At 31.9% G+C, this 27,134-nt stretch overlaps 1 protein-coding gene across 2 annotated transcripts in view; it reads right to left on the bottom strand.

The window, feature by feature from the left end:
* Positions 1–16,183: 16,183 nt before the first annotated feature.
* The window catches only part of LOC126669366 (protein trichome birefringence-like 41), a 33,489-nt gene continuing 22,538 nt past the window's right edge, over positions 16,184–27,134 (bottom strand). The window contains exons 3-5 of one of the 2 annotated variants that reach the window (XM_050362818.1): positions 21,616–21,791; positions 17,290–17,448; positions 16,184–16,563 (exon numbers count right to left, since the gene is read on the bottom strand). In XM_050362818.1, coding sequence (XP_050218775.1) covers positions 16,266–16,563; positions 17,290–17,448; positions 21,616–21,791 — 633 coding nt within the window. In that variant the 3' untranslated portion in view covers positions 16,184–16,265. The remainder of the gene's footprint in view (positions 16,564–17,289; positions 17,449–21,615; positions 21,792–27,134) is intronic. The other variant, XM_056104754.1, reaches the window with a different exon arrangement.

The raw sequence follows: 27,134 nt of genomic DNA, 5'->3' as shown, positions 1-27,134 counted from the left end.
TTTGTGTTTTATTATTCACAAGTTAATGGTATTATCGAGTTGGTATTAATCATTATGATTGAATGATTATTATAGTGTTTGTTTTGGAACCGAAATACTATCTGAAGTTTATTAAGTTTTGCTATCGATTATTTTGTTATCGAGATATTATAAGTGGAAGTAATTAAGTGTTGTAGAACGCAAAAATTTATCAGCTTGTGATTTTTCAGTATTCCTGTTTGATGATAGGATTTAGAGTTGTAAAAACCGTAGTTGAGCTTGGTGCTTGATCTTGTATCAGATGAGTTTCGAACTGGTTTTGGAAAACCACTCTGGTAAAGAGAAATTGTGACTCTCAGTTGAAAAGGTTATTGTTTTATGTTAAGAGGAAGTTAGCATTAAGGCTTTTGGCGATCTTTGAGATCGATCGTTATATGAAAAATTGTTGACTAGTTTAGCAATGCTAAATTTTGTTGCTTTTCAAACTTTATGTGGTTTTATAAAATGAATTTCTGGATTTTAAACATTGAATTATATTGAGTTTTCTTTGGTTCGGATTTGACTTGGGTCGCCCGACACGTGATTTAAGCTTGGAAGTCTTGGTTGACTCGGCTAAATACTATTTTGTTTTCTTTTAAGTTGTTTTACCAAATGGTTTGAAAAAGTTTCCGGACTATGTTATTAAATGAGACTCAATAGGGATTAACTTACTAGTGATTACTGAGTTGAAGAATGTTTGAGGTTTCACGATGGTTAGGTGCGTTTTGTTCAGTTTGTTACGAAAACTTTTCGTTGAGTTCTACGTTAGTAGTTTTGGCTTAAATTCGAGGACGAATTTTTAATAAGTTGGGGAGAATGTAATACCTCGTAAATATTTCTAAATTTTCCGATGAAATCCCAATACAAATTCGGATTATTTTCAGTTTTGGTGTTTCGATTGTGGTTTGAGTAAGGTTGGGTTGGTTCAAATCTTAATTAGGTTTGATTTAATTTTAAAAAGAAAAATTAAAAAAAATATTATTTTCAGCTTGCCCAGCACAGTTCTCGAACGAGACCTGTGCTGAAACAGGTTGGGTCTCGTTCGAGACAATCAGGGTCTCGAACGAGACCCTGTAAAGATTATTGGTCTCGTTTGAGACCACAAAAGGTCTCGAACGAGACCTTGTTCATATTGGTGGTCTCGTTCGAGATCACAAAGGGTCTCGAATGAGACCCTTCAAATTTTGCTAAGGCATGATCGTGCCTCAGCCTACCAGTCCTTGCGTCCCCATAAAACTATGCTGCTGCACGTTTCTATTCCATTTTCTAAACCTAATATTATCTTCAACTTAAATAAAAAATCTAGCCTCCATCATTCCAACTTTCTGAAATCTTAGAAATCATAACTTTCATAATCTCGGTAAGGATTCATCTCTTTTGCACTGTTTTCATTTAATGTCTAAATCGACTTTAACGTTCCTAAGCTCGTTCTCATTCGTTTTAGCATCGTTTGGAGAACCGTTTTGTCTCAGCCGTAGTAGACTCTGTCCTTTTCATCCTCTAACTTTCGGAATTGGTTTCGGTACGTTATCTTTTTCGTTATGTTCGCCGACGTCTCGTCCTTTCGTTTAATTTTTTGTTTTTAGTTCTAAATCGACGTCTTTGTATACTGATTCGTTCTCATCCGTTTCTAGGCCGAATCACGCCTCTATGATTCCCAACTTTGATTTCGCCAAACGGCAAGTAGATAATCCTGTTTCAATCGCCGCCGTTTTATCGTATTGTTGTGCTATTTTTATTCTGTTTCATAATGATGTTGCTGCCGATCATTCCTTTTCTTTTTTGCCATGATTTTGCTTGTTAATGAGTATGAATCGTTTGGAATGATTAGTCGATAATAGTTTAAGCTCTCGTTTAGAGATTTATCTCATCGTTTCCGGTTCTTAATCGATGTCGATATGTTACATTGTTGCGTTTGAATTGTTGGTTCTATTCTTGAGATGTTGATTATGATTTTGTTAGCTTAAGTTGCTATGAATCAAGAAGCTTGATGTTGGGTTGAATTAAATGCTTTACTTTCACTGTTTTATGAATTTGATTCAGCAACATCATGGTTTAATTCTTGATGATTTTGAATTTGTATATTGGCGGGTGAGGGTTCAATGAAGTGAAGAAGATGGCAAAAAGGTGTAATTAGGTCATGGAGAAATTATACCAATCTATTTGAAATTCTTGGTCTTATTGTGTTGATCAATCGAGCCCTTAAACAAATTGCAAATTTACCAAATCCCCTCTATGTATTGTTTTGATAATAACTTGAACTCGTTTAATTTTAAATAGACAATTTGAATACGTTGAATATTTTATAACTTAAATTAATATAATTACTCGGGTAATTATATCTAATTTTAATTAAAATGTCAATTTGGCTAAATTTCAGTTTAGCCCCTAAAGTTTTTAAAAACTTATTCAAGTTAAGTTTTATCTATAGGATAATTTTTGGACTTTGGTTGAACTATAAATTAATAAATTAAGAACGAGAAATTAATTTGATTTCAAATATCTAATTGGCTAAAGTACAATTTAGCACTTAAGCGTTTTTAAACTTAATTTGGTTAAATTTTAGTTGTAATTTGGGTTACTTGAATTTTAAGATATTGAGTTTCTTTTTAAATATTGTTTATTATTTTATCAAAGTTATATATGTAAGTATAAACTATGGTTTATAATTGGATATTATATTTTAATTGAAGTTATTTTGGGCTTATAAACTCTGGTTTATATTTTGATAAAATGTTTGGGTCGGGTTAGACTTGAGTCGCATGACATGTGAGGTTAGCTTGGTAGTTATCAGTAACTCAGCTAACCCACTATTTGAATTTTGAAACGAATTATTATTTATTTAAATAAAATTTTCTGAAACGAATTTTAAAGCGGGAACTCAATAGACTTGACTTGTTATGACTTCATTGTTATTTAGGTATTATGTTTACTCTGACTTGATTTTACTTTGACTTGTTATTTGTGCTAGTCGCATGTGGTGTCTCTTAATCTGTAGAGTTAGGTTCGTTTTAATAATTATTTATTTGTGTTTATACTCGTCGACTGTTCATGCTTTTGAGGCGAACCGAGTCTAGGTTGCTTGCCAGGAGTTTTCACGTGGATTAGCAAACAGTGAGTTTGTACTTACTATTTACCGCTTTATTAAGTAAATTGTTATTTTAATATCTATATATATTGTATACGTACAATTGCGAACTATTTTTCCATTATGGCTCTTAGTTGGAACATGTAGGGGTGTGCAAAAATCGACCGAAACCGAATTTTTGAACCGAACCGAACCGATTTTTGTATTTTGGTTCGGTTTTTCAGTTTTTTGGTTCGTTTCAATTTTATAAAATAAAATATTCGGATTTTTCGGTTCGGTTCGGTTTCAGAGAAAAACCGACCGAAATAACTGATTTTCCAATTTTTGAAAACCACGTCATTTTTATTTTAGTCTATTTATATAAAACCGTTTATACTATCATTTTACCCTAATTGCACAGCCGCCTTCCGTTTTTAATTTCCTTCTCACTTAAACTTTCAAACCCTAACTAATACATCCACACTCCATTTTCAATTTTCATTATGCTTCTAATTCATACTAATTTGATTTCTAATTAAACCCACCACTAATATTCATCAATTTCTTTTTTTCCTCTCATCCAATCTTTATTTAAATTATAGAAATATAAAGGTAAGATTTCATTTGATTTGTATAAATCTGAGTACTATCATTACTTATTAAGATTTTAATTAGTTAATATCAACTCTTTTATCTCAAATTAAATATTTTTTTATTTTGATTTTTTGATTTGAAATCAGATTGTAATTTTCCTAATCTATTTTACCGATCTGATATATTTTAATTTTAATTTATTCTGCAGGTTCATTTTTCTATTTGGATTTTCTAATTTTTATGAAGACTTGAAGTGATATACAGATGAAGGCGCACTAATTGCCTATTATGAACTTGATATAATGTTAATTTTTGAATTTGTATTTCTACTATGAACTGATATAATGTTAATTTTGAATCTGTAAACAATAACATGTCTTCATAAGTATTTTTAAGATAAGTATGTTCATATAGTTTTGGTATTTAAGGTCTGTAATCATTATGATTTCAAATGAGATTTATTTCAATGATAGATGATATCTGTAGGTTTGAGCCAAATGCAGTTTATTTTTACAATTCTTGTCAAAATTATCTAGACTTTTAAAACGCAAAATTGAATGTTTTTAACTGAACCGAATCGAAATTGTCGGTTCAATTTGTTTATTTACAAAATTCGATTCGGTTCGATTTTGACTGAAAAATTTCGGTTCTGATCGGTTTTAAGGAAATTCAAACCGAACCGACCGATGCACACCCCTAGGAACATGCTATCTAATGGGCATCAACAGGACTGCGTGCGCACCGGTATTGATCTAGAAAAGGTATGTGATATGTGGTGGTAACTCGGTGTGAGCATAGCTCTCGGGACCAGTAGATTAACTCGGTGTAGTTCAGCTCTCGGGACTCTGGTTATGAATTAAGAGTGGTCGGTGGTAACTCGGTGTAGCTCAGCTCTCGGGACGAGATCTATTGGAATATGGTTATATTTAGTATTGTGGATTAGGGTTCCAACTATTATACGCAATGCTTATAATAAATGTTTTAAAGATTTCAAGGTTTTCCACTTAATAAATGTAAATAGTTGTATGAACTCATCTCAGTATATCTGACCCCGTTGTTTTCCCAATTTTTTCAGGGTTATGATTTGAGTGAGTCAGCTGCTCTCCGATTCTTTATTTTCTCGGAGGTTTTAATTTATATTTTAATAAAGTTAATAACTGATTTTATTCTTAGACCACAATAGTAATTTGAAGTCTTACTTGTCTAACGATTGTTTTCAGATTTAGTCCAATTGATATTTATATCGTTTTAACATTTTTGTATTAAGACTCAGAGTTGGCGGAGCACTTTTAAGAAATATTGAATATTATTAACTGTTAGAATTAGGCTGAAGTCTCGGTTGCCCCCGAGCATTGGTTTTCTTGCAGGTTTATCTAATTGTTGTTTATCCGCAAGGCTAGATATGGGTTTTGGTACAACCATACCCATATCCTAGCACCAGTCGCGATTCATGAAAATGGGTCGTGACACAAACCAACTCCCAAAACCAAAACTCGGTATAGAAATCAAGCAATACCCAAGCAACTCTTATCAAAGTTAACTGATATCAACCTCAACAAAAAAGAATCAATTTTCAACAATCTTGAAATAATAATTATATTAATAACTTGCAGAAAGAAATTTAGAATCTAAGAACAACAATGGAAGCAATTTAAATACTAAACCTAGTAGATTCAATTATAGATTACTAAACAAGAGGTAACTGACATCCAAACACGAAATCATACTCCAAAGGGATAATAGCAAAATTGGCAGAAGCTTGATATTAAACAAAGGAACCATAACAGGCAAAAACAAAGAAACGTCGGCGACTATAGCGGAATGATTTACGTACCGTTTGGTAAATTACGAAAAGCAAAGTTGTAGAGGAATGAGTCTACTTCCACGGGGACGAGACATATTTGAATTGGATCTAACAATGGCTACGAACGGATCGAAAGACAAAGGTATCGTTTTAGAAATCAAAACGGCGAATAACTTGAAAACGATAAAACGGCGGCGGCTATAACGGAAAAGATAACGTGCCGTTTTACGAAAATGAAAGTCGGTCTCAAAGATAAATGAGTCTACAATTGCTGGGAAGAATCAAAACCAACTTCGGTTCTAAAACGTGCGGAAAATCGATTAAGAACAGAAGTAGTGCAAAAGAACTAAACTGAGGAAACAATGAACAATTTCTTACCGATGAACACAAGAGTTTGAAGGATGATTAGCTCAGTAGATTTCAGAGATTTTGAGAGATGAGTGACGAATTGGGTTGGATAAATAAGTAGGGAAAGAAATTAGGTTGAAACGTGATATAATATGGGAGTTCGAGACCTTCAGAAATTGCAAGGGTCTCGTTCGAGACCTTCAGGTCTCCAACGAGACAGTTCGAGAATCTCAGGTCTCGCTTGAGACATGAGTCAGCCCAACTTGGTTCAACCATTTAGGTTGAACCTAAAACCCAAATCGACTCAAAGTTAAACTCAAACTCAAACTCAAATCGAACCACGAACCAAACCTTAACGAAAAAAATATTATTCAAACCATTAAATCGTCTCACGAATCCACAAGCGACCCGGATTTAATACTGGAAGCTCGCAAAATAAATTTAAAACTTTTACGGGGTATTTCACTTCAAAAATTGTTTGATTCAGGTACCGCGCAACACATTTCGTATATTAATACCTAAGATCTCGACACAAGCATTCTGAAGATCAGATCTGCTGGGCACATCAAAAACCAGACCCACCTCGACCGGAATACGAAGAATCCCCCACACATCGTGCAAAATGATAGTCATCTCCTCAAAAGGTAAGTGAAAGGTGTTAGTATTTGGCTGCCACCGCTCCACAAAGGCAGAAAGTAGTGGAATATCCAGGTGGACGAACATCGTTTCCCGGAGATGTCCCAAACCAGTCTGGTCAATCAGCCATTTGACCTCCTCAAAGGTACCCGCGTACCACTATCTCAGCTTCCCACAAGTTATGTATCTGTTATAGCACTTCAGTGTGCCTTTGTCATCCCACTCCCAAATCATAGCAGCAACATGCCCGAGAAAACTGGGAATGACACTGTCGTCATGTGGTCCTCCTGGCACTGGCCTACTAACGGTCCATACGTCGACAGGCTCTGCCTCAAGTCGTTTGCTGGAAACTGAAATAAAAATTACAATATTAAAAATTAATCCAGTATTTTAAATAAACAGAATAATTGAGCTTTTTTTTACCTTCAGACGATGTAGGGCAGAGCTTTCCAACTTTCCGCTTCCTCTGGCGAGCATCATCAATTGGTTCAAACTCCTCTGAACTCTCTATAGTTGCCTGAAAAAGCATGGCATTCCACTTTTCATCTGCTACACGAGGTCTCTCAACCGGATCAGTTCAAGTCTGCTGCTTTTGTCGTCGTACTAAAGTGGTTACACCACGAGAATGGTCGTGTCGAGGTCCCGACCCTTCTAGCTCCGGATGCATCTCTAGTTGTCGAGTAGTAGGTAGATTTTTTTCTCTACCAGGTCCTTTACTCTGCAATATTCAGTTTATAATAACATTAATTAAAATACACTATTTATATTAAGGGTTAATTTCATAAAAAAATTACGACCTTTACACGAAATTTCATTTTAATCACAACCTTTAAAAGTTGGCATTTAAAGGCACGACCTTTCATTTTGTTTCAAATCTACCACCAAAGCAAAATTCGGTGTATTTTTTCTAACAAAATTACTAATCCTACATACTCTAGCCGAAAGATAATAATATTAAGTGTCGATTTATAATTTGGGTCTTTAATTAATGGTTTAATGAAGAATTTAGTCAAAAAATACACTAAAATGATGGATTTAAAAAAAATGAAAGGTCATAATTTTATATGGCAAGTTTTAAAAGTCGTGATTAAAATGAAATTTCGTGTAAAGGTCGTGATTTTTTTATGAAATTAACCCTTATATTAATATTAATTTAAAAAATATAATTAACATGAGAAAATTTAAAACTAACCATAAACCTTAAACTCTAAAATTAGACATTAAATTACAAACCCGAAGCCCTAAACCCTAAAATTAGACACTAAATTATAAACCTGAAATTCTAAATTATAAATCATAAATTATAAGTTAAATTCTCTAAAAATTAAACCATAAACTTTTGATTATAATAAAAATTAATTTACTTATATTATACTAAATTAATTTATTAAACAAATTAGTTATATAATTTTAAATAATTTATTATTATTTAAAAAATAAAATTATAGGTGAACCCTAAACTTAGAAACTAAATTATAAACCCTAAACTCTAGGTTATAAACCCTAAATTATAAATTATAAACCTTAAATTCTAAATTACAAACCCTAAATTTTAAATTACAAACCCTAAATTCTAAGTTATAAACCCTAAAGTTTAAGTTAAATTCTCTAAAAGTTAAAATATAAATTCTTAAACAATTCAATGTTTTTTTAAAATAAAATTATAGGATGCGGCGGCGACGTTTCCTGTGGCCGCCGCACCGAGAAAAATCGTCCTGCTAGGGCGTTTTCCAGCAGCTGGAAAACACCACTGCTGGGGCTTTCCAGCAGCTACAAAATTACCTCATAGAACGTTTTCCAGCGCTGGGAAACGCCCCCAGAAGGCGTTCCAGATACCAAGAAATGCCCTTAGAGGGACGGCGAATAGTAACACGCATTGCAAATTTTGCCTAAATGACTAGGCCATTTTTTTTAGTTGATTGTCAAAATTAAATAGAGAGGGTTTTTAGTTGTCTTAAAGTTATTAAAATTATCAAATATTAACACATTCAAATCTCAACTATTTACAAATAAAATTATTTATCGAGCTTTAATTGTGTTGATTGCTTTAGTTTTTGTTAGTGAATTACTTATTGATCATTATTATTGTAGGTTCTTGATGATTAAACTTGAAAAATCATCATTATAAGTTTGAGTTTAGTTTTACAAAAAAAATCATTTGTAAAGTTAGGTGTTAAGCTATAAACACCAAATTGTAACTTATTTAAAATTTAGTGAATTTAAAATTTTAATCTTTTATTGAGTGTTGGATGTAGACTTTGATTTAAACCAAACCACTGTAAAACTATCTCTTGTTAAATTTTTTTAGCGCCTTAACTGTCTAACCCTTTCTTAAAATATTTTAATTTTTTAAAACAACATATTACACACACACACACACCCTCCCTCAAGTTTGCATATGAAATTTCAATGGTAAATAGCCTTAATGCATACATCCAGTAAGTGTAAAAAAAGTTATGAAACTCTATAAAAATTATCAAAAAAATAATTGTGTATTTCATTAAATATATTATGTGCAATGGTTAGAATAATAAAAAAATAAAATCAAAAACTCATGAACAATTTAAATAATCCACAATGTAATACAAAATTATATACCTTAAATAATCATGAAAACTTATGAAATCTTATGAAAATATATGACAACGTGTTGAAATATTTCATTGAACTTATTACGTGCAACTTTAAGAATAATATAAAAATAATATCAAGAACTAATAAACAACCAAAATATATTATAAAGCCATTAATTCATAAAAAAACAATAACAATTCAAAGTTTAACCTTAACAAAACTAAAATCAAATTGCTAAAATAAAAACACTTAAGAAAACATTAATTAATAAAATAAATAATTTAAAGACCTTCAATAATTATAGTAAAAATCATATACAATTATTTAGCTAAATACATATTTATTGAAATAAAAATTGAAATTGCGACATCATCTTTTATTAACCTTTTTGGTGGATTGTTTTCCTAATTAACAAATGAAATAAGAGAGACAAAAAAAAAAATTGAACAAAGGATCAACATATCCTCTGAATTTGTGATATAGAATCATTTAATCCAATTTTTACTTATTTGAGCAATTAATCTCAAAACTCTTCATTTCTGGATCACATAACTCCATAATTTATATTTTATTACAAAAAATAAGTTTAGAATAATTTTATCTAAACAATTAGGGAACTTTTTAATTTCTATTTTGTATCACTCACCTCCAATTTATATTTTACGCGTTTTTAAAATACAATTATGGCATTAATTAATCCAAAAATGAAGAGTTTTGAGGTTAGTTGCTCAAACAAGTAAAAACTAGGTTAAATGATCCCGTGTCACAAGTTCAGGGGGTGCATTAGCCTTTTTGTAATATCCCGGAATTTTTTTAAATTTTTTCTAAATGTGTTTTCGGAAATAATTTGAGTTTTTCGGGTGGCGGTTCAATTCGTAATTTAATTTTTGGTTCGATTCAATTTTCGGGTTCGCGTTTGGTTCCTATCACTTTGTGGTTCAACCAAAAGGTTGAACCACCACCCTTGAATCAGGTCTCGAAAGAGACCTGACCCATATTCATTGAGTCTCGTTTGAGAATTGGAATTCTCGAACGAGACACAAGCTTTTTGAGCTGAGTCTCGTTCGAGAATTCCAGTTCTCGAACGAGAACTCAACAATTTTGCTGGTCTCTTACGTGAAGGGTATTTTGGACCTTCGTATCTACTATTTCCTTCCTATATTTACGTATTCTTTTAACCCTAATCCTTTTCCCACTCTTTAAGCAGTCCATAGCCGTCATTCTCTCCCATTTTCGCTGAGAAATCGTTGATCATAATCGTTCTCAAAGTTTCAGAAAAAGCATCGGTAAGTTTGTTCTAACAATTTCAGTTTTGGCTTAAACGACAATTCTGTATTTTTGATCGTTCTCTTTCGTTTCTAGATCGAAATCAAAACCGTTTGTTTCCAGAGATTCTAGACTCGCGTATCTTCAATTCCCCACCTCGTTTTTGTTGAACGGTACGCTATCGATCTCGTTTCAATCGCCGTACGGTTTGTCGTTTTGAGTTTGTTTTTCACTCTTCTTGGATTGGTTTGTGGCTGCCGATGTTTATTTCTTTTCATTGGTTTTAATTCATTATTCTTCATGATCTTAGACCTCCAAGGATGTTAGAAATCATAAATAAGTTAATTGGCTTGAATGAATTTCCGTTTGATTCCGTCGTCGTTGATATTCTCGGTTTATTTCAATGATAGTTAGTTTCGGTGTTGTTCATACTAGGGTTATATGAATTTGTTTTGGTTTAAAATGGTTTGATAAGGGTTATGAGGATTCAAATTGAAAGATTGGTGTTGCATGCTTCTAAGTGGATTTGAATCCTTGATTTAGTTAGTGTTCTGCAAATTGGTTGATGGGCTTAGGCGGGTGAATTGTTGTTTTGAATTAAGAAGATGGTCAAATGGCCATGTTAATCATGTAATTGTTTTGATTAAATTAAAGAAATCCCTTAAGTTAAACTTTATCAATTATTTGGTAATAGTTAGGATTTTGAGTTAATTTATAATTAACATAAATTAAAAACGATAGATAATTATAAATTAAGCTAATATAATTATTCGAGTAATTATATTTAATTTCGAATATCTAAATGGCGTGAAAATGGTTAAATTATAATTTAGCCCTTGAATATTTTTAAAACTTATTTAAGTAAGTTTTGGTTTGTAACCTTATATTTTGTTTTAATTATAAACAAATGTAAATTATTTGATTTCGGGTATCAAATTGGCTAAAGTACAGTTTAGCCCCTAATTGGCTAAAGTACAGTTTTGCCCCTAATTGGCTAAAGTACAGTTTAGTTCCTAATTGGTTAAAGTACAGTTTAGTCCTTAAACTTTGATAAACCTAAAATGTTGGGATTTTTGGGTAGTAACTTGGGTTACTTGAAATTTAAGTTATTGAGTTCTGCTTTTAAAATGGTTTATTATTTTATGGAATTATTTTATAAATATAAACTCGGGTTTATATTTGATAAACGTTTTGAGTCGGGTTAGACTTGGGTCACCCGACAAGTGAGGTTAGCTTGGTAGTTATTGGTAACTCGGCTAACCCACTATTTGGAAATTAATTATTATTTAAAGATTATTAAATAATATTTGTAAATCGGATTTTAAGCGAGAACTCAATAGACTTGTATTAATTGAACGTTTCTACCTATTGGGTATTTTATGTTGTTCTGGATTGTTTTATTCCAACGTGTTAATTGTGCTAGTCCTATGTGGTGTCTAGTACTCTCTAGAGTTATGGCCTGTTTTTAATAATTATTTTATTTGTCTAGACACGTCTACTGTTCGTGCTTTAGAGGCGAACCAGGATTAGTTGCTTGCCGGTTATCACGTGGATTAGCAAGCAGTGAGTTTGTACTTACTATTTACCGCTTTATTAAGTAAATTGTTATTTTAATATTAAATATATATATATATATATACTGTATGTATATTTCGAACTGTTTTTATATTATGGCTCTTAGTTGGAACATGCTACCTAATGGGCATCGTTAGGACTGCGTGCGCACCGGTAATGATCTGGGTAAGGTATTTATGGAAATGTGGTAACTCGGCGTGAGCGTAGCTCTCGAGACCAAATAGAGTAACTCGGTGTAGCATAGCTCTCGGGACTCTGGATATGGTAAAAGTGTGGTCAGTGGTAACTCGGTGTAGCTCAGCTCTCGGGACCAGGCCTATTGGATTATGTTAATTATTTAGAATTGTGGATTAGGGTTCCAACTATTATTTGTAATACCGTTATTAAATGTTTTAAACGGTTTTAAAGGTTTTCCACTTAACAAATGTAAATAGTGGTATAAACTCATCTCAGTATATCTGACCCCGTTGTTTTCCCAATTTTTCCAGGGTTATGATTTGAGAGAGTCGCTGGTGTCCGTTCTTTGCTTTCTCGGAGGTTTTTATTATTTTGATAAACAATAAAACTGTTTTATTCTTAGACCGCAGTAGTAACTAGACGTCTTTATTTTATTCTAGTTGTTGTCATATTGATCTGACTGATTATTTATTGCTCTGGCATGTTATATAATTATTCCGGATTATTTATGTTAAGCCGATTTAATACCATTATTGGAAAGCATGTTATTTTAAATGCTGAATATTATAACTGCTAGATTTAGGCTGAAGTCTCGATTGCACCCGAGCATTGGTTTCTGCAGGTTTATGTGTTTGTATGTTAAATGAAAGGTTAGCTACGGGTTTTGGTACTACATTACCCATACCCTAGCGCCGGTCGCGATTCATGAAAATAGGTCGTGACACTTTTGTTAAATAAAATTTAGAGAAAATTAGACTAACCACGTGATTACTGAAAATAATTTGAAAATTACGTGGTTAGGTTTTTGTTTTCAACTAAGACTTTGTGTTTGTTTCAGCACGTGTACTACTTCTTATTTCATTATAACACGTGATTTCTACTTTTATTTGCACAAAACTTTTTCATTTATTTTTTCTTTTCTTATTTTTCTTTATCTGTTTTTTATTACCATATTTCCTTTTCATTTATTTCTTTTTTTCTTGTCTTTCTTTATCTGCTTCTTCTTACTATATTTGTAATCTAATCAAAACAGAACCTTTTCTCTTAATTTCCTTTTTGATTTCTTCCCTTTTTCATTGTTTTATGTTTAATTCTACTTTAATTTTAAAAGACCTAGCTCCCTATGTTCATCTATTTTCTATTCCTTCGATATGCCATTGACGCCATTCTTCGTCTGTTATCGACAATATCATCCAAAATGATATCGATGTCATCCGATCTACTTTATAATTTGATGTTGTTAAAAAGAGAAATAAAACAAAATGGATGGAAGATGAAAACAAACAATTGATTATTGTATGCTCTATTTTTATTTATATATTGTTGTATTTCTGTGTTATTTACTGTAGAGACATAAGTTAGAGAGAGAAAGTAAGAGTAATGCGATTTTGATATATGTAAAGTATATTAGAGGTATACAGAAAGTATACCGATATTATATTGTATAAATATAAGATTGAATGCCACACCAATTGTTGGGTTACAACCTTCTAAAATTAATGCAATGGAAAAGAAAATATAGTGGCTCGAAGATTGTCATATTTGCAAATAATTATTATTGGCATAAAAACAATTGGATTGTTGATAGGAAAAGTGTGCCTATGAGATTTATCAATATTTAATTATTCTATATAATAGCTTAATTTGCATATTAATTGCAAGCTATTGGTATAATTTTAGTAGAATATTTTTGTATATGCTTGGTGTAAAATTAATATTCTTTTAATATAATATTCTTATATTTTTTATATATAATAGCTTAATTTTTGTAAACTGTATAATAATTATATATGTAAATTATACATAAGATATACCAAATACTGTAAAAAAAATATATACAAAATGTAATGCCAAAAACTGATAATAACTATTATTGCCATTTATGAAGCATTAAAAAACTACAGTAAGTATACTAATAATATACATAAAATTTACATAATTTGATTAAGATAAACATTATAATTATTTAAAAAAGCTTACATATGGTATACATACAGTGTACATACGGTTTACATAAAATATACAAACACATTGTAAACAGAAAATAGAAAAGTAAAAGGTATAATAAGGATATATATAAAATGTACATAAGATATACCATACACTAAAAAAAATAAAAGATAATGCCAAATACTAATAATAATTGATGTTGATATTTCTGAAGCATTAAAAAAACACATTAAGTGTACTGATAATATATAATTTGAATAGCATAAATATTATAATTATTAAAAAAACGAGTACATATAACAAATTAATACATATAACAAAGGTACCAGTACATATAAAACATTCAAAAGGTGTAATAAACCATTGTGATCATTAAAAATAAAAATAATCAGTACACATAATATCTAAATTGCGTTAACATGTTAAAAGTAATAATATTTTAAAACTATATGCGTGTATACAAAAAGTATACAAAAAATATATTAAGAAAACAACAACAACAATAGTTGCAGAAAACAACATCAACAATAAGGAAAAAAAAATTTCGGCTGTTAATGATTGCTTTTTCTCCAATATGCCTTTTATCTTCCCTTTAGACCTATTTGAAGCATGTTTTCTCGTACCATGGAAGTATAGTTCCTTTATTTGATAATTTGTAAAATTATACTTTTCATCGTTTTTCCTATTATAATGGATGATAATTGGTATTGTTTTCTTTTCTGAATAAAAAAACACAACAAGTATACAAATAATATAGGTAAAGGATACATCATATTGTAAGCATAAACAATTAATCACAAAATTATGCAATTAGAGTTTTGACAAAAAAATACAATTACAATATATAAATACATATAGAAAGTATACAAAAATACTATAATCATTAAAAATAAAAGAATTATTACATATAACTATTAGAATACATAAAACATACTAAACACTATAATCATTATTCTCAAAAAATAAATAAAAAATGAGTATATATAACAAAGCAAAACATATTACGAATATATATAAAATATAAAACATGCAGAATGTATATATCAAAATTCACTGAAAACATAACAAACAAATACAAGATGTTGCAAAATCCAATAGTATATTTTAATATATAGAATATATACACTGAAAATATAGTAAACATATGAAAAAAAATAACAAAAATAACATGAAAATTATTGATGATTTGAAATTTTATTTCACAATGGGTTTGAAATTCTAGCATCTATTTTTATTATATTATAATTTTTCACAATTGAAAATTTGTGAAATCTCACTTATCATTTCATTTTCCATTATAATGTATTTCAACGGTTATTGTTCTCATTTCTGAAGCACAATAGAATACATTAAGTATATTGATAATATACATAAAGTATACTTATTTATCAGCAGTAAAAAAACAGCAACAACAGTAGGAAAAAACTGCAATAAAAGCAGAAATGAGAGCAGCATCAGCAGAAAAGAAAAACAACAACAACATAGCAAAAATCAAAACAAAGGAACCTCATGCATTTAGAATATAAAACGAGATTATAAAAAGAGGCCCAAGCACGCTCACATCCAAAGTTTTGATTTTCACTTTGAATATTAAACAAATGTCTACATAAATTTAGTGAACATATAACAAACACTTGGAGTGCATAATTTTTTGCCGTAATATAATAAATTTTTTGGTTCAATCTGGAATCAGTTTTAATCTTTAATCGGTTTCAAAATGAAAACGGTTTCAATCGATTTCAACATGAAAACGATTTCAATCTGAAATGGATTTCTCGCTTCAATAGATTTGAATCGATTTTCAAGAGTTTTGATTGTAAAATCCAAAAAAAAATCAAAAAGAAGAAGATGAACTAACCGTTCATTTTGAGTTTGGATCTAGATTTTATGATCTCAGATGAAATTGCAGTTGATTTCTTTTTGCAAAAACTGTGATTTGTAAGAATACGTGTTGGATGCAAAGATTTTCAAGAATCAAGTAATTTTAGAAGTTTTAAAAGTGTTGACACCAAAATAAAAATAAAATCCGTATTGTTGGGATTATTATGCCCAATTTGGATAATTTTCAATTTTTCCCTAAAATTTAGACGAAAGAGAATAAAAGAAATGGAGAAAAATGATACATGGTCAGGTTTCCTTATAATGAAATGGAATTAAAAAAAATTTGATAAAAATGAAATAGAAATTATTGGTTCTAAATTATATTATTAAGTGGTACTTTTACATAATTAATTATAATTATGATCATTGTTGTTGCTAAAAAGGAATGAGATTGTAGAGAATTTCATTCCAAATATCGGGAACACCAGCAAGACACCAATGGCTACAGTCCATAGCAGAGGGGCCACCTAGGCCATAAATTGACGGATGTCCATCTTTACGAAGTAGAGACATAAGTGTTATATCAAGCAACTTGACTGGTTTTTTAGTCTTTTGCAGTACGCTCTTAAGCACATCTACCGCTAGTGGCAATCCACCTGGATATGTCGACCCAGATACCGGCTCTTCTTCCCTCACGCAGCTTTTTGCTCTCGGTTCATCCCATTGCGTTCCACTGATACATTAAATTATAATTATAATTAATTTTATATAATTTATAAATCAATAAATTATTTTAAATCATTTCAATTAAATGCATATTACAAAAAATAACCTATTTTATTGTATATAATTTTATCTGAATATTTAATAGATTAAATATGTTATCAGCTTCTTAAAAATTAAACTAAGCATTTTTTTCCGTATACTAGCATTTTATTTGATGAGAAATTCTTAAATAGACTCAGTCCACCACGTCATCCATATACTAACCTATCACATTATGACACGTTATTAAAATAGTGGCACTATCATAATTTTGTTTATTATTTATTTACACTTTTAAATAGTAATATTACGATAGTGCCATTATTTTAATGACGTGTTATAATATGATAGGTTTAGTTCATGAATAACGTGCTGAATTGAGTCTACCTAAGAATTTCTCCTTATTTGATATAAAAAGTTAAAATCTATTGATTATGTTTATTTACTGAATATGTAAATTAGCTAATAATTTTTACTTGACCTCGAAACAATTGAACCAAATATTCCTAATAAAGATTTTAAATTAAAACTTAGTTTACGTAAATTACATAATTGATATTAATAAGGTTTAATATAAATTAGTAATAGTTATAAAAAATAATTTATGAGGATTCGAAATAACTTGTAAATATGTTAAATTCAAGTTTATAAAACACAAAAATAAAATTGTTGGATGTGTGAAGATGTAGCTTACTTGTAATGAGAAGGAGAAATTCCTTGAAAGAAAAGGAGTGTTTTGGTAGGATCAATATTAGAATCCACCCAAGTAGTCCATGTTGTTAGTGCTTCTTTAAAAGCAAGCATGCGATCCATGTCCTTTCTTATCTCATTTCCTATTTTAATGTAGTCCCATCTGCAAACAATATCATCATCCACTTACTAGAAGAATAAAATTATATTTATAGCTATTGAAAATTTATTTAAATTTATAACTAATACTTCTATATACTCATTTTGTTCCAATAAAATTGTTCACTTTATCATTATCAGCAGTTAAAAAAATACAATATTATAGATTTTTATAATTTTTTCTCCACTTCTCTTACTACTCTTATTTAAACCACCATTCTTATTTACTTATAGATTCAACAAATATTATTTTATTACTGGATTTTAAATAGAGATAGTATAGAAATATTAAGTTTAATAATTGTTACTTTTTAGAAATAGACAAGAGTTTTATAAAAAAAATTAAAAGTAGACAACTCTATTGGAACGGAGAGAATACAATGTATTTTTTCTATTTTTAAAATAAATAGTTTTTTAAATTATAATTTAAGAAATGACTAATTCAATATCAATGTAACCAACTCCAGTAAAACACCAAACTCAGCCCACCAGCTCAAGTAAACATCAAGGCCCGCTAGGTGAAAATGTCAGCTATGAAGAACAATAAACAACCGAGATTCAAATAAGCAGTATTTCGACTCCAAGACTAACAACACAATAGATTACAAAGATAAGTCCCCCGTGATAGAAAAACACATAAAATGCACCTTGCTTTAAGAAGAAGTCATACAAGGCCCATTAGTAACAGAAATGTCAGCTCAGTCTACATCCTATAAGGGACACGTCATTCTAGGGGTGTCAAAATGGGTTATGACACGATAACACGATTCACCTAACACGTAAATTTGGAAAATCCGGGTTGAGATTTAGCGGGTTCGTGTAAAAAAACGTGTCAATCCATTTATGAGAAGAAAAAATGGGTCGTGTTACGGGTGGACTCGCGAACCCATCTAACATTCCAAAACCTGTATACAAATTATATTATTTATAACAATATAGAAATAAATAGTTAATAAATTCATAAAACAAAAATTTAAATTATTAAATTAATTAAATATAATTAAATTAAGTTATAAATAAAATTAATTATATTAAAATATATATAATTATGATATTAATTGATAAATTTGAGGCTAAAATTATATTTATATGGTTTAAATATTAAGTGGACCATGTTAGTCGTGTCGTGCCACTCGTAGAATTATGTTAAGCGTGTTACCCGTTTATCTTAACGTGTTAATCGTGTCCTGTCGTGTCATTCATTTAAATTATATGTCGTGTTAGAGTTGAAGATTTTGACACAATTAGTTAAACGAGTCATGTTCATGTTGACCATAATTGTGTCAACAGAGAGGGTCAACACGACACGTTTACAATCGGTCAATCCATTTTAACACACTTACCTCTTCCGTATGGGAGCATAAAAAGAGAGAAAGATTTGAGGGCACGTGAAATGCCTATAAACCACCTTATATTAAAACTTTAAGATAACTCATTTTCGTCTCATTTTTGACTTGTCTTTTTTCTTCTATCTTCTTCCTTCTCTCCTAGTACTTACTTGATCATCAAAGTGAATGACAGAAACCCTTTTCTAGTGTTCTTTCTTTTGTTCTCAAGTTATAAGGTTGGACAAGATCAATCTTGCAACTTGGTGATTTATCACATGTCTTCGTCTATGAGAATATCGTTTTCCCCCTGTTTGTTTTCTTTCACAAAAACGATAAAAAACCAAAAATGAAAGATTTGAAACCAATTACAATATAAGTCACCCTACTGAGCTAGGGAATTAGGGTATCCCTTGCTGGATCTGTCAAAATAGATGAGAGGCTCATCAATGTCACACTCTTGAATGAAAAATACTTTCGTATCCCCACTTACTATACGAGTAGGTAGCACTCTGGCTACAGGAAGTAGATTAACTAGAATTCACTCTTATGGGTTACTGATTACGTTACGGGTCAGCCCCTCTTCAGGCCACCACAACACTTTATCGGATCGTTATTTGGAAACAATTAATCTCCATTCTTAACACCTACGTCTCAAGTGCAACAAAATTTCCTATGCAACACCATGATTGCTCCCATAAACCTCAATTATCTGATCATGGCTACCGTCACCACCCTTACAGCCGGAGCAAGTGGTTCTACCGTAGTGCACCCTTCTCTTGTGCAAATTTAGGAATACATGAAGTATTTGAACTGATAGATGGATTCCCTCCAACATATACATCAATATGCACTATTTCAAACGCCACCAATAGCACAAGTCGTACCCCCGTAACTAAATCACATCACCAACCTGAGAACACCCGGTTTTACCCACTAGACGTAAGAGATGGAAATAGAACCATACCTAGCACTCACACCACTTTTCCACCATGAATAGAGGAGGTAGACCCAGTAGCTAATCCATAAAGAAATTAATGCCCAAAAGTCGTTGTACCCAGACCACCGAGAAGGGAGTTGGCCGAGAGTGTCCATAGTTCAAATGCTAACTCAGCCTGGAAGAAAACCTTAATGAGGATATTTCAAAGCAGGTCAGGACAGAGTTGGAGAACTAGAAAAGGAAAAAACCTGGAGCCAATCCATCAAGTTATAGTCAAATTGGTGCTCTGTTATTAAAGGCCACCAGAGACAAGTCTTTTCCAACTTTGTATAAAATGCCTCTTCTTGATAATTATGATGGCAAATCTTATTCTCATGTCTATTTGTTTTTTTAGGTGACCATGGGCGTGAAAAACGTATATGAGTCCTCAGCTAGCAAATCTTTCCCCAGCACGCTGAAGGGACCCATAAATGGTATCAAAGCTAAAAAGAAGGGTCGATAAACAATTTCGATGAGTTAAAAACAACTTCCTAGACACATTATGCCCCAAACCTTCAGAAGAAGAAAAAGCCGAGTGATCTGAAAAAGTGTTTCCTGAAGCCGAGGGCAAGCTTGAAAATTTAACTATCCGCTTTAATGAAGAGACTATCACGGTGGAAGATGTGAATGATGACACAGCCATATACGCAGTGAATGATATGACAACACTGCAGGCGTTTTGAGATAACATGATCACAGACCCGGTTGAGAGCTATACAGAGCTAATAACCAAAGCATGGAACTACATCAACTTAGACAAAGAGAGACAAAAAAAAGGTCAGCCTCGACAGAAGCGAACTCAAGTTCGGTAAAACTACCATCAAATCAAGGAGGAAACAAAGACAATGATCATTATTTCCAGATGAATGAGCAAAATAGAAGAGATTAACCTGGATACATAGGGGATCACACCGATTACAGAACCGACAGGACGCAAGATGATTGACCGTTATGCCACTCAATACCTCAAAAACCGAGATGTTGATGTGAATAAAGGAGAATAATAATTTGACACTCGCCGCTAGTTCTCATAGAGCGCATTAAAGGTAAATTCTGCAACTTCCATGGGCAACACGGTCATAATATGGAAGACTATGACAACTTTAAAAGAGAGATTGATCAGATGGTTCACTCAGAAAAATTGAAAGAATCTATAGCATTACCTCAAAATATGGAGGACAAAATTCAAGGAATAACAAAATGAAAACTAGTGGAAGCCGTGAAGATCAGCCACCACCAATGAAGCAGTATATGGAATGGGTAATAAACACAATAGTAGGAGGCAATAGCCGATACATATTACAAACGCATTTGGTAAAGGAAGCAAAAAATGGTGATGGCAATCTTGAAGGGAAAGCAGCTGTCGGAGGTAATATTTGGATTGGAAAATCGGAAGGGAATAGAATCTCCACACCAAAATTTCTTGGTCGTTTCAGGAAAGGTAGAAGCATTTTAGCTCAAGAGGATGTTTGTTGAAGAAGGAAGTTCGGTAAATTTGTTACGTATGACAGCATAACTCGGATTGGAGGAAATAGAGCGAGCCTTAAGATAGTTAGTATACCACTAGGAGGTCTACCGTTAATACCAGAGTGCCAGCAGGTTTTTATATACTCAGTCGTAATAAATCTAAATTTTTTGAAAAATAAAAATTTAATTTTCTTTTTGATAATTATAAAGAGGAAAGCGCTTGTGAAATGACTTAAATTTACGGTCTAATAATTTGCTACTTATCACTAATACCATTTGAGTTATAATTTATTGGTTTAATAAATTCAATTCAATTCCATATAAAGTTAATAAATTTATTTATTTATTTGATTTGAGTAGCAGAATTGGATTGGAATGAAATAAGAGATTTTGGACTTACGGTTGAGTAGGTCCTCTACGGTTCCACCAGTGCCACGTATTAAAGATGAGCATGTCGATGCCTTTCCATAGCTTGCTACCTTGAATAGAATCAAGCTTGAGAACCCTCCCAATATTTTCACGTACTACGTCTACTAGGTATACATTTCTACACAACATCACTCTAACTCCATAATCCTGCAACTCCAAGTTCATAAAACAATATAATTACCAAAACTCTCATCACATAAGATCCATATTTATTAATGCATGATATAAATGTGTGTGTACTGCATGAAAATCTTTTGAAAATGCAACTCTAATCCTCTCTGTTCATTTTAAAAAGGTTATTTACATAATAAATTTTGAACTTTTTATAATACCGATTTAATAACATTATTTAAAACAGTGCGTCACACGTTTTATATTTTTTAAATTAGTTAATGATATCAAAACGTTAAATCTTTTCGAAATTTTTATAAACTAATCTAAAGTTTTTCAAATTCTGCAAATATATCTCAATTTGATAATTTTTGTTGCATTTCTATCTAATTTGTTTAATCCGTTTAATTGTGTCAATATTTTATCTTAATACTATTTTTTTTTCTGTTCATTTATAATTTTAAATTTGTTTCATTTTTGCTTCAACCAGGAAAATTAGAGAATTTAGAATAAAATTTTAATATTGTTTCTAATTTTGTTTTGGAGCATGAGTTAAATTTTATAATTTTGAGAAATGAATTTCGCTAACTAAGGAGCTAGTATAAAAATTCAATTAAAAATTATGAAAATAAATTGATTAGAAACAGCTTAAATAGAATTGCAATAAAATCATCAAATTGGGATAGATTAGTAAATTTTGAAAATTTTAATAAATCTGCAAAAAGGACAAAATTGCTTGGCTTTTTGATACCAATAATCCTTTTCACGAATTATAAAACTATAAAATGTATGCAAAACGGTGATTATTTACTACAAATAAAAATGTGCTATAGAATGTTAAATTTAAAAAATAGAATCAGTGATACGATGTTTTAAATGATATATTTAAACAACTATAATAAAGAAAAATCATTATTTAGTATGCAAATAATTCTTTTGAAAATGGCTAAATATTTTTTTATTTTTTTTTTGTAAATCTAAGACTAACCGCATTCTAAAATCTATGTACTATTATATTTTATCGCTTAATCGTAATAAATATTTATTATTAAATAAAGTGGATACTACTATTTTATAAATTAAATATTTCACTTAGTTTTTACTATTAATTTATATTTTTCTCTGTTCTTAATATTAAATTATTATTAAAATTAAGTAAAGATAAATGTAGTATTTTTATAAATTAATTTATTTATTTTAAATAAACTAATTGGTTTTTATTATCATTATTACAATCGGGAGGAAAAAAACCAAAAATTCTCAGGTTGAATTACATTAGTGTTTGCTATAAATTTTTTGTCAATTTTAAATGAAGGAGTAATTTTTTAATTATAATTAGTGATGGAGTCTGCCTTTTGATCCGGTGAATAAACCCGCAAAACAGGATTGAAGCTAAACGGTCGGTGGTTGTCCGATTATCTTTACGATGCTAAAATTTGTTTGGGCTTTAAACAGTTTTTTTCAGTATATGAATGTTATTGTGTTCTTAGACAACCTCAAACTTTTTATATATTAGTTGAGAGAATACCTAGTAATTTACAAATAGAAAATTGATTTCTATTTAGTAGGGATTGAGCATGAATAGAAAAGGTATTTCTTATTCAAGAGGAAGTCTTATTCAAGTATATCTTTCTGAATAAGCTTATCTTCCTAAATTGTAGTTCGTATCAGAATAGGAAAGATAATCCATGTATTTGGTCTTCAATGATAAGATTCCTCGTATATTTGGTCTTTTCGGCGAATTCCTTTGGCGATGTGTTTTCTCCAAATCCTCAGTTAATATCGGTTATCCTGGAGATTCAGCTGATTCTTCTCTTTATCTTCAGACTCGGCAAATCTTATGGATTCGAGCACTGATATTGTCGGGTTCGCGTACTTTGGGCGATAATTGATATTTTCCCAATTGGTATATCCTTTACGACTCGGTTCCACTATAGTTATGATGGGATTCAGTTTCCATCATTAGTCTCTCCGCAAGTGAGCTAAAGTCTTGATATTTATGTTTTGGTACATTTTAGCTTTACTTGATGTGAGTCGTTTCAACTTCTGGCGAGTCGTTTCGCTTGCTTGTTTGGATTTCTATATCTCCTTTTTTGACTTGTGTCAGTCATCCCTCGTTTTCCTTTTCAGATTTGGGACAAGTGTCTTTATTTGCATGGTTTTTTTCATGTTACCAAGTTCTATAAATAGACTTTTCTTCTTTCTTTTTCAATTTTTCATTTCCTCTAACCGTTTTCTTTAATCTTTTATTCGATATTATCCCAATTTATACTTTCTTTTATTCTTACTTGATTTTCAGGTATATTTGCAATCTTGTTTATGTTTCTTGTTGCATTTTTTTTTGTGATTCCTGTTTTTTTTCCTTTTTCTAGGTAGTGTTCTTCGTTTTTCTTCGTTTTGATCTTCTCTGTCTCTTGAAATTCCTTTAGTATTTGTTTGTATTCCCCCCCCTAAGATGGCACCTAGTAGGGAAAAAATCGAGTTTGCATCTATGGCCCTTAGTGAGTTGTGTCCCGATCAGGAAGAGATTTTGGATCTCTCTTATAGATATAATTTTCCATCAGAGAATAGAGTTAGATTGCCTAATTACCGAATGTGGGGTTTTGGATATCCTGGTTTGCCTCGGGAGGCAGTTATATTCGAAGGGCAGCTCGCCGCTGGTCTTCGGTTTCCTTTAGATCCTTTCCTAGTTGAGTTTTGTAGGAGTATGGATGTTGCTGTAGGGGAGCTTCATCCTGGGACTATACATGTCATTTTTGCCTTCGTAGAGGTGTGTAGGCTTCGGAAAGAATCCCCTTCTTTAAATGTTTTCCATCACTTTGTTTCTTTATAAGAGTGTGATGGTTATTTCGTTTTTGTTCTTGGTAGGAAAGGTCGTTCCACCATTTACCTACCTTGCCCGGATAATGGCTGGAGGAAACAATTTTTTATGGTTATTCATGATTTCGCTTTTTCCCATTTCTCGAAAGGTTTTTTCGGTTCATTTGATTAATAATTATCCATCTCCTTTGAACTTATATTCTTGCTTTCGACTTGTCTTTTCATAGTATTTTTCAGTTTCCTCTATTGCCAATTTTAGTGAACAGTCTTGTTCGGTGTCTGTGGTTTTCTTTGGAGGATCCTTCAAGGGGTTTGGCAGATCTGTCATAGGAATTCATTGGAGGTATTTATCCTTAATTTTTTTCTTTTGCTTTGTCTTTTGTAGGATATCTTCTTCTTTTAATGATGATCTACTTTCCAGCTTTGAAGTAGATATGAGTGTTCCAATGGGCGAAGTTGCTCTAGTTCCTATTGGGGCGATTCGGCCCGTGGAAAATGTTGACGTCGAGGTAGTAGATGATGATGTTGATGCCGAAGTTACAGAGGTGTTTGCCCCTCTAGCACTGATGGCTCCTTTGGGTGCGGCTGAGGTTGTTGATGTTGAAGTGGCCATGGACGATATGCCAGATTCAATAGAGGATGCTCCTCCTCTTGTCAAGTCGGTTGAAGTTCCTACCATTGGTGTGTCTGAATCTCGGAAGAGACGTCGACTTGATGTGGAATCCTCCTCCAGGCGGCTCTTGCTGAAGGCTCCGATCCTGTTCCTAAGTTAGCTGAGTGGGCCGAAAGCCACGAGTTTCCTAGTCTGCTGAACCCGCCTATTTTGCCAGAGGATATCAAGAGTTTGGCGATTACGCATGATATCGACTGGTTTGATTCGAAAGTCGGGAGTGATTTGTCCCACCTGGCTTGCTTTTATGGTTTCTCGGTAATTTTTCCTGTGTTTTATCTTTTTCATTCGCTGGCCTGTTTTTTCTTTTTTGGGAAATCAATTAATCTTCTCTTTTTGCTTGGTTTTCATATGCTCTTCGGGCCGCTTTAGTTTTCAATGATCGCCGCAAGTGCGCCGAGGATGAGGTTCAGCGGTTAACTACTTTGTTAGCTAACTCCGAGTCTGATAGGGTGAGATTGAAGGCTTCTTTGGAGGGAGCATGATTCACTTCTTTGGAAGTTGAAAGCTCAGAACGCTATTAACGATCGTCAGGTGGGGGTTATTGATAAGAGAACAACGAATCTGACTCGAGAAATTGAGGATCTTATTGCTACCAAATCTTATGTCGGTGATGAGAGAGACAAGTCGAGGGCCGAAGTTGAAAAACTCCATATTTGTCTACTTGACACAAAGTCTTTCTACTCGTCATTGATGAGCGAATATCGCGTTGCTATAGGGAACAAGGTTCGTGAGAAGAACCTTGATATTGATCTTTCAGGAGTGAATGAGTTGGATCCTTGAGACTTACCTAAGACTTTGATGGAGAAGATGGTAAAGGATCGAGCTGTTGTAAAGCTGCCGTGAAAGTATTTTTGTTTTTTTTATCATTTCGCTTTTATGCGCGTTCCTTTTGTACTTTGTTTCTTTTAATGAAGAGTTTATTTTCCATTTGTGCGCGATTTATTTCCTGTGTTTTGAAGAGTTGATCTAAACTCTTTTTATTTTTGCCTTTTGTGAGCTAATCTAAACTCTTTTTATTCGCCTTTTGAGAGTTAATCTAAACTCTATTTGTTTTTGGGTGTTTCGCCTTTGAGAGTTAATCTAAACTCTATTTATTTTTGGGTGTTTCACCTTTTGAGAGTTAATCTAAACTCTTTTTGTTTTTGGGCGTTTCGCCTTTGAGAGTAAATCTAAAGTCTTTTATTAGTTTTTGGACATTTCGCCTTTGAGAGTTAATCTAAACTCTTTTATTTGTTTTGGGGCGTTTCGCCTTTAAGAGTTAATCTAAACTCCTTTTTTTTGTTTTTGGGCGTCTAGCTTCCGATTCCTTTTTTGTGCCATAAATTGCATGATTTTTGGGTGAAACTGGAATTTTGTTTATTGATATAAATAGATTGCTTACAAAAAAAAGATAGTTATAAATCTCATCGGGTAGAACGTAAAGTTCCTACTGGCAATGGGTTGTATGTTTTTATTCTTCCTCTTTATCTTTCTTGTTTCCTTTGAGGTCAATGATTGATTCGTCGTAGCATTTTTTTGCAATGTTCTGGTCCCCTCTTAGTGTTACTACTCCTTTTTCGGTTGGTATTTTCATAGCTAGTGCTCTGATACTTATAACTGCGGGCGAGTCATGGAGGAACGGTCTTCCTATGATTGCATTGTATGTCAGTTCCATGTCCACTATGTTAAACGGTGACATAATATTCTTGTTAATTACTCTTTCTGGGCCGATTACGACTTCCGGTGTTACAGCGCCGAGTGGGTTGATGGAAGGTCCTCCGAGGCCGGATAATGGGATCGGGACTCGACGAAGTTTTGCGGGTGTTCCGCCAAGGCTTTTGTAAGCAGTATTTGCCATGAGATTTATTGCGCTTCCTTCATCTATGAGAATTTGCTCCATGTTCCAG

Source organism: Mercurialis annua, linkage group LG2 (assembly GCF_937616625.2).
Source record: "Mercurialis annua linkage group LG2, ddMerAnnu1.2, whole genome shotgun sequence".
In the NCBI taxonomy this organism is placed as follows: Eukaryota; Viridiplantae; Streptophyta; class Magnoliopsida; order Malpighiales; family Euphorbiaceae; genus Mercurialis; species Mercurialis annua.
The sequence above is the reverse complement of the archived record's forward strand: the minus strand, read 5'-3'. Positions and strand labels throughout refer to the sequence as shown.